Raw genomic sequence first — 13,514 nt, forward strand, 5'->3', positions numbered from 1 at the left:
ACACTAACAACAATTTGTCGCTTATTGGGCTTTCAGAATGCCGTTTGGCTTTCATCCGTCTTTTTCCATCAAGGAAAAATTGAAACCACTGCTGACATACAAATTTGGCTACAATGTTGTGGCGGTAAATTATGCGCAGAATTTCATCAAGCATCCCTTGTGTCTCAGATGGAACTCATGCAGTATGTGTGTGTCTGATGTGGGGGAGAAGCCTCTTAGCACTTAGACCTTAGTGATTCATTGTACTCGATTCCTCCGTCCAACGGAGTATCCCAGATTCCTTTATGTATCGCAAGATTTCCGTTAGTGGATGTGATGCGACCTGCTACATTTGTAGCACATTACCATCAAAGATCTGTTGTCTGATGCGTCCATAGGCGGGGCACTCATATAGAAAATGTTCTGTGGATTCCGCTTCCTCAATACAGGATGAACACGTATCATCTTGGAGAATTCCTATTCTGAATATATGCCCAGCTAGTGAACTATGGCCGGAGCTTTGCTTATTGTAAGCCTTTGACTTAAACTCCAGTCAGAATGCCCACAATATTTCTGCAAGTCTTCTTGCTCTTCGACAGGATAAACCTTGCAGTATGTTCGTTTGGTTTTGACACAAAAAGTTTAGCAGCATTAAGGTTCAGCTACTTGTCATTGTGGGAAGCTTGTTCCCAATTTTTGATCGCAGCATTAACCAATGCTACTGATACCCTAATTTTTGGTTCCGGTCCGGGCATGGGGGGAAATTGAACCCTCTTTTGCTAAAACCGAGATTTCATTTCCTTCTACACCACAATAACCGGGAATCTAGAAACAGAGTTCAAGCGATTTCTACATTCCTGAACGATTTTTGAAGTGATCAAAGGACTCCTCAACGCCCTCAATGCAGCTTGACTATCGGTAAAGATTGTGATGTGCCTGCCTTCAACCGCTCGTTAATCATCAAGCTTGCCGCCCTTAGGATCGCATACACTCCAACCTGAAAGACGGTTGTAGATTGTTCCAAGGGAAAAGCCCACTTCCCGGTTTTATTCGAGAGGTAGACTCCTGCTCCAGAACCCTGTTCTGTTTTTGAGCCATCTGTGTAGAAGACGTCAGTATATCCTAATGCGCATTCTTTTGGTTCATCCCAGTTTTCTCTTCGTTTCAAGATAACATCATATCTTCTACAGATGTATGGGGATTCAGTTCTCCCAATGATCTGTGCTCTCATTGCAGTGCTCCGAATAAATAAATCCAAGGGCTGCAAATTGAGTAATGCATTCAGAGCTGCGCCGGATGTCGTGTTTATGGCACCGGTGATACCCAGACACACCGTTCTTTACAGTGTGGCTAGTTTACAACGAAAGCTCTTTTGTTTCACTTTAACCGACCACACTATGGATGCATAAGCGAACATCGGCCTAATCAAAGCGAAATATATCCGCATTACTACCTGAGGCCTAGGTCCCCATGTCGAGGTAAAGGCCCACCATCCGAAGTTCACCTATACAACCCATAAGCTGTGAGAGCTCGTTTCATGCAGCAAAAATGGCTTAAATGAATTTTATCTACTTCCACTACAGACTGAGGCTGGAGAGCAACTATCCCTACCTTACCAACATCATAGATCCGACTGGGCCTAGCAGGTAGTAAACGAGCGTCTTTAAGCGAGTGAACATGGTAACTTGGGAAAGCCGAAAAAACTTATGCGCACACCCAAGATAAGGAAATGGTTGAGTAGAGCTTGATATCATGGCGAAATGACTTCATAAGTCGATGGTTTGTCTCAGTTTCTTGTCAACTACTTTTTTCTTTCTCGCCATTTAACTAGCCTGCAAGTAGCATTGATCTTTCCCGATCTAGAATTGATAATATTAATAACGGTTAGCGCAATAATCCAATTGGATCAGGGCCTTGAAGTGTGTTAGAGCACTTCATTTAAGACCGTAACGGTACACTACAGGATTACTGTAGGAGGCAATGTGGTCAGCGTTGCGCTTGCCCGAGATTATGAGACTCAAGTACTCATTCACAACAGAGTCGACTGGTAACCGACGTCAAATCACGATACAAATTCCACTGCCATCAGTGAAATTTGAACGGCGACCTTCCGTATGACACCCTTGTGCTCTAATCACTCAGCTATCCGGATCCAGAATTGATAGCAGATAAAATGAATGGTCCAGACAATTCCCTGGTATCCTTCTTTTGAAACAATCATTCCACGAAAAAATTAATTTATTAGAAATAATAAAAAAAAGGATAGTGATATGAGATGTTATTTTCCTACGTTTCTAACTTAAAGTAAATTGTTCACCAGCTTAATTCCTGAGGAACACCACCGGGATATTCGCCTGTAAGGCATGCTGTGCAATGTCCCACTTGAGTTGGATTGGCGCTTTTTAAATTACGTTGAACGGCTTGAACAAGCCCTTCTACACTAAGATACGCCAGACTATCAGCGCCTATAGAGTAACGTGCAGATTATTTATTTACAGCATTTGTTCTAGGGAATCATTACGTACCGACATGTTTAGCTAACTGATCTGCATCCAATTGGTTTGCGATTAATTCCTCTCGCGTTGGAATATTTATTCCCATATAACATGGATATAGAAGAGGTGGACTGGCTATTCTGATGTGGACTTCCGATGCACCGGCGTCTCGTAACAATCTGATGATGGGTCCAATAGTATTCCCTGTTTTTGGGTTTCATTTTTTAATTACATATAAGTTCTGCATGTTTGTATATAATTCTTACCTCGCACAATGGAATCATCAATTAGAACGAGTCGTTTTCCTTTTACATTCTCAGATAAGGCTCCGAATTTCTTCGCTACTCCTAATTGTCGTAATCTGGGCGATGGTTGAATGAATGTTCTTCCCACATAACGATTTTTGCATAGAACTTCAGCAAAGTGTAGTCCCGACTAAAGTAAAAAGGGTAAGTAGAAGCAGGATTAAGGATGACGAACTCACTTCTCTGGCATATCCATGTGCCGCGGCTGTTCCAGATTCTGGAACTGAGCTCACCATGTCAGCATTAACGAGTGCCTCGCGTGCCAATTGCCGACCACATTCCATTCGGACAGAGTACACCATTTGTCCTTCGAATATCGAGTCACTTCTTGCAAAGTAAACGTATTCAAAAATACAAAATGCCTGTTTCTTTTGTTCGGGCCTTTCAACTATGTCAATGGTACGTATTCCGTTGCGTGTCATCTCTACAATTTCACCAGGTTCGACTTCTCGCATATAACGAGCTCCAATAGATAGAAATCCACAACTTTCACTTGAGATTACCCATCCGTCGGCTGGTACTTCCTCAGGCGTTTCTATATTTCAAAATTTCAGTTTTTAAGTTTATCTTATCTCAGCGAGAAGTTCGATGGGATAGCAAATACATACGATTTCCTAGATCTAGTGGGACGATTTTCCCGATGCATAGTGGACGATTTCCATACGGGTCTCTAACTCCGTAAATTTTGTCTTTTAACATTATAACTAAAGAGTACGACATGGGGGCAAGTTGCATGAAGTGCCTTATTCTGGCTGGCCAATCCGGACCATCTCTCTACAATCAAATGGAGTTTAGTATAATTAAATATTATTTTTCCATTTGCTTAGGAAACTTACTTCTCCTTCTGGTGGATTCAAGCACAATGCTTGTGTGATCAGTTCCGAGTCGCTGTGTGTCGATAATCCTACTCCTCTTTCTAATACCTGAAAACCAAGTTCATAGATGAACAGTTCATCCATTGGGGTCATTAAATTGTCCTACATTTCTTCGCAAACTGTCGCAATTGACCAGTTCGCCATTATGACCGATTGCTAAGGCACCATGTTGAGTATGCACTACAAAGGGCTGACAATTAACTGCTTCAGAAGCAGCTGCCGTTGAATATCGGGTATGACCAATACCCAAATTACCCTTCAGCTTTTTTATTGAATCGTCCGTAAAAATATTATTGATCATTCCCATTCCTTTGTGAACATTGAAGTTTTTTGCACATTTTCCAGCTGATGTTACTATACCCGCTGACTCTTGACCTCGGTGCTGTAATGCGACAAGTCCCAAGCAGATAACTTGTGCAATATCAACCTAAAATTGCAGTTAATATTCATATATTGAAACGAGTTGAGGAGTGATAGTGGAAATTTTTGTCAGATAAGAATTGGAGCTGCATCGATTCGAAATGATAGTAAACAACTCACTTGCGTAGGCCAATCGCCGCATGCTATGGCCCCAAATACCCCACATTCATGTGTTAGTCCACTAAGTACTTGGCCGCGTCCAGCTCTCTTGTTATATGCGTTCCGTTTTTCTAGTTCAACGCCTTCATTGATGTATTTGGATCGGAAAAAAACCAAATTAAATTTCTAATAAACACAATTATTTTTGAATGATTAATTACAAACTACCATTTGACTCCGAGCATGACGTAGGAGTTGTTGACTCTGGTGTGGGCAAATTGCACTCCACGTTAGACTGCATTTTGTTTTCTGCAAAGAAAAATTATCATTAAATCATTATAAATTAAAATCTTAAAGACACCGACTGCAATATGCTCTTCTTCTCACAACTTATTCAATTATGTTGCCATCTTGGCTACGCTAGATTAACGGACATATCCTAAGCACATTAAATCCTACATAAATATTTACGGAATTCAAACCAAAACCACACTTTCATATGCCCAAAGTGCACTTTTTTATCTTGTGATATGTAAACAACTAACTACGTAATATCTTTCCTAAACTTATCTTCCAGAGATCAAGAGTTCCATATCGTCCAATACCAGTTCATGCTGCATATTATGCATTCCTTGAGTCGATACTGTCGATTAAGTTGGGGCTCGTTCTTGGAATCAAAATGTGGCTATCAATGAAATTTGAATAACTAAAATGAAGCCAAAAATGTTTACTGATTCGGGAAAATTGAACGTGAATGGGCAGCCAAAAGATATCAAAATTGCTAATCTTGAAATCAGGTAAAATGGAGATGGAGACGAAACTGGAATTGTAGATACGAGGGAATGTGAAAGTAATTAAAAAAAGAAACTTACGCCATGCTATTAACATAGTATGCTGGTCCCAAGCCCAGGTAAAGGAGGAGGGTTTGAGGCAACGTACTTGAAAAACAAAAATAACATGCTGAATCCGGGAAAGAGATAAATAGGGTATAGTTGGAGTTATTCCACTATGCTAAATCCTACCTGATCTCTCTTGGTGACAGGTCCCGCAACAGGCCGACAAAGAAAATGCATACAATATAGTTAGCAGCAAGATGATCCGATTGAGTCACAAGCCTCGGAAAAATGTTAAGGCGTCCACCTCAGTCGACGGGCCCCGGTCCTGTCGAGAAATGGACAAGGGCTCTTGAAGCATGGACGGCGTCAGGACGTAAGCAAGTTAGTCCAAACAAAACAAATACGTGTCTGCACGCTAAATGTTCGCACCCTAACTGGAAAGACTGAGAAACTCGCAAGAGCCCTTCGGAAAAGGCGCATTGATATCTGCGCTCTGCAAGCAACCCGATGGTCTGGTGTCAAAAGCTGCGACATTGAACGCGAACGCGCTAAAAATGGCTACAAACTTCTCTATTTTAGTAGCCTACAGACTCAATATGGTGTTGGCATTGCCATCTCAAAGGGTTTCCGTAATGCCATTAAAGAAGTCGAACGATTTGATGATCGGCTGTTAAAGCTCACGATTATATCCGCTGATCGCACTATTCACTTCTTCACCACGTACGCACCACAGACAGGTTGCAAAGCCGGTCCCTATAAGACCATCGCACCTCAACATTGACCGATGATTGCCGTCTTGCAATCGCTGTCACCCGAGTGGACCATTACAAAAATCTTTACGATAAACTGGACACTCGGAATGACGAGAAAGATCTGTATCGGCTTGGCAAAAGCTATAACGAACTCACACAAATAACAAACTACTAACGCAATACATTCTGCGCGGTTACTCATGGAGAAACACCGTGAGAAGCATCGCCCTCTTTACATTACATTTCTGGATGTAGAGAAAGCGTTTGACCGTGTGCCAGAAGAACTCATGCGCTAGGTTCAATTGCTCTACCACGATCCGAAAAGTAAAGTTCGAAGTATGGCGGGTGTATCAAAACCGCTTCGTGTCTTTGTTGGTGTTCATCAAGGAAGCGCCCTCTCACCACTCCTCTTTCTTCTTGTTATGGACACCGTCACACGGGACATCCAACGTCCAGCACCCTATACACAGCTTTATGCAGATGCTGTTTTCCTAGCATCTAATAGTAAAAATGATCTGGAGCAACTTTGGATCCCCATGAAACAGGCACAATCACTGTCAGCGGCAGTGATCTGCCCAGAACTGAGCGATTTAAATACCTCGGGTCAACGCTATCAGCCAAAGGAGAACTGCGTTATGAAATTCCACAACTGGAGTTCTTTGTGATCGATGTATCAGCAAACGTCTCAAATCTAAAATTTACCGCAATGTCATCCGTCTGCCGCTGTCTATAGTTCTGCGTGAGGCCGACTATAAAAGACAATGAACGGCGTCTTGCGGTAATGGAAACGAAGATGTTGCGTTGGACTAGTGGCGTGACACGTTTTGATCACATCCGAAATGAGGATATCCGCGATCGTTATGGGGTTGCACTGCTCATGGAAAAACTGCGAGTGAAGAGTTTTCGATGGTGTGGTCACGTAATTCGCGCTAACGAAAATTCACTTGCCAATATTGGTCTGAACATCGAAGTCAATGGTTAACGACCAAAAGACTGGCCGAAACAATGGTGGCTTGATACGCTGGATGGGGATTTAAGAGCCTCGCGATTACATCCAGATCAGGCATTCTATAAAATAAAATGGCGAAACCATTCATGATGAACCAACCCCGCTTGTAAACGGGACAAAGGCTGAGGAAAAAGAAGATGATGTGAGGAGCGGCGAGTGTGTGACAACTGCATGTCACATCGCTAAAAATTCGATTGCCCTCTCTTTTTAAAAAGTGGTTCACACTCTGAGTTTAATATTATTAGCAAATGCGAAGAATTTAACCTACAACAGATATAAGAAAAAGGCTGGGGGGAAGTAGATTCTTCATGAATGGAATTTTAATATTTCATCCGAATGTCAATTATCCTCGTTAATTATGACGTCAACATATTATTTGTATGGCTTAGGATGGGGTTAATTCGCACGAAATTGATGAGTTTAAACTGATATAACTTTAACACTAATAGTTGGATTTTCATAAAACTATGTATGCAAGAGACTGTCCTCTATGCCGATGCTTCTAGGATGCGAATGTCAATTAGTCTCGTTAATTATGACATCAGCATCTTATATGCGTTGCTTTAGAAGCAGTAAATTCGCTCGAAATTGAACGAAGTTTGAATTGCTATAACTTTGGTGTTAATGGCCAGATTTCCATGAAATTTGGCATGTGCATGCGAAATATGGTCCTCTATGCTGCCAGTAAATTTCTAAAAGTTGGTAATATACTATTAGTAAGTTTATTTGAGAAGATGTCGGAATGGGACATGTCTTGAGGCCTAGATTTAATCTAAGCGCACTTCCCTGATTTTTTCGGATTTTTGGGTTGGGTAGTTTCCGAAAATGAGTCCTGTCTTACTTTAAGTGCGTACATTTTGACTCCTTACTCATGCACTTTGCAATTCACGTCAAAACTAATACCCTACACGACTATATCCGGTGAAAAAAAATTTTAAATTCCCCTTTGCATGTATGTTACTCACTGTATGTGTGAGATTTCATAGTTCCCACGTGTCCACCAAATTTCGTTTGGATCGGTTCATCCGTTTTGGATAAAAGTGCGTGTGACAGACAGACAAACAGTGAATCGATTTTTACATAAAAACTTAAAAACCAACTTAATTTGAAAGTATTGCTTTTTCAAAAAGTATAAAAAGTCTAATCGCATTCCAGAGGAGAGCAAAACGGGTCGTCTACTTTGAAAAAGTCCAATGCAAAGGTGCTTGCTTTCATCGAAAATATGTGTGATGAAAACCCTAGAACTGCCTGAGAAAGTTGAGAATAACCTTAAACAAAGTACGGGTTTTATCGACTGGGCTCCAACAGAAGGGGTAATTCATCGACGAATTATAATCTCCACCTTGGTAGAACGTAAATTCGTTCTGGGCGTAGCAATCCTTTTGTATTAGCCATACCAACAGCTCGAGAAAGAAAGGTGACCTTTATAATAAAGATCAATAACACTACGTTACACGATTTTGGTACCCGCTTAAAGGCGGAACTATAATGGGCATATCATGATGTCAAAATTTTACCAAACATAAATCAGAGATCTGTCAAAACTCTGAAGATTTGAGCCAGCTGGACTCTGCTTCCCTGTTCCTATAACAACAGTCACGGTTTTAGGAGTTTGTGGCATCAAAACGGCGCACCAATACGCTAATTGGGCTCCTCGGAGCGGCCACTGATACCTACCCTACCTTCAGCAAGTTCGCTTGGCTATCGACATCTGATAACTCAAAATGAATTGACTGATTGATATGAAATTTAGATTTATCAGTTCGGCAAGCTGAATCACTAGAATCTAGATTAAAAGAAGGAGTTATAGGCTCCCAACACAAATGCATCTGTGCAACGGAAACATAGAGAAGAAATGGTTTTATTTTGTGTTTTTCTTAGTCTTGTTATGACTTGTTAGCACTGATGAAGGGAACAAGTGGTTCCCGAAATATCGGTATTCGTAGAATAAAATTCAACACTAGCGAATAGGAAAAACATGTTTTTATTATTTCAAATAATTACTGTAACTATATAGAAACTTCCTACGTAACACAAGACTAGCCTTTATTTATTGGTGGTTCAAAAACAAGTCTGGCGGTATTTCTGCAAGAAGTATGCGTCAGTACCAATAGCATATTTAGTATTTTCAAAGTTAAATGACGCAAAACTCAAAATATTTGTGGGACTACAAATACGCACGTTGATAAAAAACACGAATTTTGACAAAAAACTTACTGACAAGGAACTTGATGCCTGGGTATCACTGAAAGCAGTTATAAAAAGGTTCATTGGGATTCACAGAACTGAAAATGTGGAGCAGCTAGTTAACGACATGTTAAAAGTATACGAAAAGTAGGGTTGTAGAATGTCGCTAAAAATGCACTCTCTTTATTCTCATTTGTCTTTCTTTTCATGTAATCTTGGTGCGATCAGTGATGGTGCGATGGGTAAGGGGCTCCATCAAGACAAAGCTTGAAGAGTGGTGATAGATATGATAAAGACCTCCCGAAAGCATCGGCAAACCCTACTCTCTACCAAGCTGATCTAACATTCACATGGATGCGAAATTTCAATAACTTAAAACACATTGGAATTTAAATTTACCTTCAGGCTATTGTTTTTTTCTACTTCAATAACTAAAATTATTTCTGATTAATCTATTTATGAAAAAATTATGTCCAGATTTCTTTCATAGAATGTCACCTCCATCCTTAAAGGGGGAAACCACATTAGGAGGTTTTCAGAATCGACTATTTTTATTGCTTAGATCGTTATCCTAGCTATCTCAGAATATGTTGCAGAAATGTCAAAACGAAATTCGTGGTCCTTTGGATTTCATAGGGAAGCTAGCGATTATCGGGTATAGGCTTAGAGTCCATCGCCAAGGAAATAGTCGCTTTATCATCGTCATCAACGGCGCAACAACCGGTATCCGGTCTAGGCCTGCCTTAATAAGAAACTCCAGACACCCCGGTTTTGTAGCGAGGTCCACCAATTCGATATCCCTAAAAGTTGTTTGGCGTCCTGACCTTCGCCATCGCTCCATCTCAGGCAGGGTCTGCCTCGTCTTCTTTTTCTACCATAGATATTGCCCTTATAGACTTTCCGGGCTGGATCATCCTTATCCATACGGATTAGGTGACCCGCCCACCGTAACCTATTGATTCGGATTTTATTCACAACTTGACGGTAATGGTATCGCTCATAGATTTCGTCGTTATGTAGGCTGCGGAATCGTCCATCCTCATGTAGGGGGCCGAAAATTTTCGATGTTGTTCGTTCTTTTGGTTTTGGCGCTGACGTTGCCACCATGTACTTCGTCTTGCTTTCATTTATGTGTAGGACGCATATAGGGTATCCCCTTGTCGTAGACCGTTGTTGATGTTGAATGGTCTCGAGAGTGATCCAGCTTCTTTTATTTGGCCTCGCACATTGGTAAGGGTCAGCCTAATAAGTCTTATCAATTTCGTCAGGATACCGAATTCTCTCATGACCGTGTAGAGTTTTACCCTAGCTATGCTGTTATAGGCGACTTTAAAGTCGATGAAAAGATGGTGCAGCTGATGTGCATATTCCAACAGTTTTTCCATCGCTTGCCGCAGAGAGAAAATCTGATTTGTTGCTGATTTGCCTGAAGTGAAGCCTCTTTGGTATGGGTCAATGATGTTCTGGGCGTATGGGGCTATCCGGCCTAGCAAGATAGTGGAGAATATCTTAAGTTCGCTTTATGTCTTTACGAAAGTTCGCTTTATGCTTTTACGAAATCTGATAGCGTTATGTAAATAGTGTGTTTATAAATATTTGCGTCAGTTCCTTGTATGAGGGTATTTGTATTTGTTGTGTCTGCATTTTGTTCGTAAGATAGATAAAAATGTCGTCATATCCGAAAGGGGAATTTTCAAACAACACAGTTGGAGAATTCTAGTTGCGACGTTCCGCGGAATATTATCGCGTCTTTTATTTTTAAATTAAACTTTTCGAAAAAATTCTCAATAACTGTCCGGAATATGACTAAAGCCCAAATTCGATTGAATTCTGAATAATTCTTCCCACTGAAAAAAATCTCAAAAAAGTACGTTAAAAAAGGCCTTCTAACGTTATTTCCCCCTTAACCAAAGCTGATGTCACTTTATAGTAAAATATTGAAAAAAATCCCTGGAAAATTTTGAAGATAATTTCGAAAGGTCATAAGTTAGACTGGAAAATTCTGAATTTAACCTGCAAAACCTATAGAATACTAGTTATATCACAGATTTTGAGAAATTATGAAAACGTCGATAATCTCAAAATTTGAATTCATTCCTGAAGAGAAATCGAAAATACATCTGGCAAGTATGCTGCAATTTGGCCAAAAAAATTAACAAAAACTTCATAAACTGGCAACATCAGATTAAAGTGTTCTTGACGATGTGCCAAAAAAAATCATTAGATAGCAACTGTGGTTACATTCGAGCTGTAAAGCTGCTGTCCCATGGCTTATATAAGAAAATCACGAAACCTTGTATACCTGAAGCGTCTAGCTTTCAACTTTCAGTTTGTTTATCATATGAATTTGTAATATCCAATGACACAAAATGATAGACGAACACAACTAGTTTTGAAGAATTAAATCATTTTTATGTTCAAGTTTAGAAAATTTATGTAATATCAAGAAAATGAGAGTCATATACTATTACATGTGGGAAGATATGAAATTTCACTTTGAATTCTACTTCGCCATAAGTTGCAACGAAATGATAATACGTAGGGTTATGACAAAGTATGCAAAGCGCCAGTTTTCACTTTTCGGACAAACAGTCCAGTGGGACGTGCACTCCAACCGGCATTTTCATCACCGATGGCAACAATTTGTCACTGGCGAAACTTAAATTATTGAATAAAACTCACTTTGATGTTATTTTAACACTTAAGACGACGTCGGTCTTCTCTCTCTCCGTAATGTAAATTCACAGTTCTTATGTATGCGGGTTGACAATGCTAAGCACATGAAAACTGTGTGAACAAAGTATGCAGAAAAGCACGTGCTCGGTGTCAAATAAATCAAATATTGAATGGAGGCTTAGCAATATCGTGTCTAAAACACCTGATCAACTCTAGTAGGACCGGATATTCACGTTGGTAAGACGACACGTCTTCTTTCACTTTTAGAACTTAAGGTTCTCCTTCTTCACTATATTTCATTCACTATACCTTCACTTATATTGCTTAATACAGGTTTTGAGATTTCGAACAAGTTGTGCCAAAAATTACACAAGTCTAAAATACTTTACGTATATACAACGGTGCGTGGAGCGCACCAGTTCCGACCACGACAACGTCGTTCCACAACTTGATTGGGTCTCAAATGAATTTACATGGAGCAAGTCGAGCTGTTTGCTGCCGTTTTTCACCAACATCTCAGATCTTAGGGCACGTTTTCAGCTTTCAAGTCAGAGTGGACCCCAAACATATTTTGCACACTCGAATTTGTGCAGTCCCATCCGATTTATTCCTCTCTTGCTTGGATCCAAGGGAGCGAGTTGGAGCAGTATTTGTATTTACTGATAAGACTCCATAGTTAAACAGTGGTTGGAAACTTGTTGAAGCGCAGTTGGTAATTTGGATTTGTAATCTGAACCTGGTAATATGACCAGTATCAAGTTGCAATAAATGAGTATTTAGCAAGATAAGGGATGATAATAATAATGCTGGTACTGATGACCCCCCTAGAAGACTGTTGCAAATGTTTAGCCGTGATATTAGGATGGAATTTGGATTAGACAAGTGTGGAATCCAAGCCGTCCGCAAAGGACGTCACGAGCTACATGCCGGACATAACATTGATGACCTCTACATCCAAGTTATGATCGAGACAGACTTCTACAAATACCTAGGAATTCTGCAAGGAACCCATTCTCGCCTTGGTGGTCTGAAGGATGCTCTGTTGTCCGAATTCTTGCAACGTGTAAAGCTGATACTGAATCTCTCCGGGAAGAATAAAATAAGCACATTGAATATATTCGCTATCCCTTGACTGACATATGCATTCGAAATATTGTTGTGGCTGAAGACCGATCTGAAAAACTTCCAGCGGCGGATACGGACCGATATCTCGCGTTCCCGCCATCGCAGTGTGAAAATTCTTGCATTTCTGAAATCTGGACTGCCTCCCCTCTCGATCAAGGTATCGCCCACGGGAATCTGCCGATTTCGCATTATTGGCCATTTTTCGACTTGGGGGTCGTGCAAATTTTGAATTTCTTTGGATTTCGCCCAACCTCTCCGGCGTTCGAATTTCCGCGATATCTCGCGTTCCCGCCATTGCAGCGTGAAAATTCTTGATATTACCATTGCAGCGTGAAAATTCTTGAATTTCTGAAATCTGGGCCGACTCCCCTTTCGATCAAGGTATCGGATTCGGCGAATTTGCATTTTTGACCATTTCGTCGACCCCGGGAGTCGTGCAAATTTCCAATTTCTTTCGATTTCGGCCAGTCTCTCCGGTGCCCGAATTTCCACGATATCTCGCCCAAGGAAATCTGCTGATTTTGCATTTTTGGCCATTTTGTCGATCCGAGGGTCGTGCAAATTTTGAATTTCTTTGGATTTCGGCCAGCCTCTCCGGTGCCCAATTTTCCGCGATATCTCGCGTTCCCGCCATTCCAGCGTGGATTTCTGAAATCGGGGCCGACTCCCCTTTCGATCAAGGTATCGCCCACGGGAATCCGACGATTTTGCATTTTTGGCCATTTTGTCGACCCGGGGCTCGTGCGCATTTTGAAT

General features: G+C 40.8%; 1 protein-coding gene across 4 annotated transcripts; it reads right to left on the reverse strand.

Moving 5' to 3' along the window:
• Positions 1 to 2,199: 2,199 nt before the first annotated feature.
• LOC119656656 (amidophosphoribosyltransferase-like) lies at positions 2,200 to 12,251 on the reverse strand. Of its 4 annotated transcripts, XM_038063127.1 has the most exons (11): positions 11,943 to 12,251; positions 11,640 to 11,744; positions 4,402 to 4,482; positions 4,195 to 4,316; positions 3,761 to 4,081; positions 3,616 to 3,702; positions 3,388 to 3,553; positions 2,959 to 3,314; positions 2,741 to 2,909; positions 2,505 to 2,678; positions 2,293 to 2,444 (listed from the first exon to the last, which is right to left on the reverse strand). In XM_038063127.1, the coding sequence occupies exons 3-11, from the start codon at positions 4,472 to 4,474 to the stop codon at positions 2,293 to 2,295; spliced, it is 1,620 nt and encodes a 539-aa protein (XP_037919055.1). In that variant the 5' UTR covers positions 4,475 to 4,482; positions 11,640 to 11,744; positions 11,943 to 12,251. The 4 variants fall into 4 exon arrangements, with proteins under 4 accessions (XP_037919058.1, XP_037919055.1, XP_037919057.1 ...); XM_038063130.1 differs by having other exon boundaries at positions 2,200 to 2,444; positions 11,640 to 12,249; XM_038063129.1 differs by lacking the exon at positions 11,640 to 11,744.
• Positions 12,252 to 13,514: the final 1,263 nt, after the last annotated feature.

The sequence above is a fragment of the Hermetia illucens genome, chromosome 5, assembly GCF_905115235.1.
Source record: "Hermetia illucens chromosome 5, iHerIll2.2.curated.20191125, whole genome shotgun sequence".
NCBI lineage: Eukaryota > Metazoa > Arthropoda > Insecta > Diptera > Stratiomyidae > Hermetia > Hermetia illucens.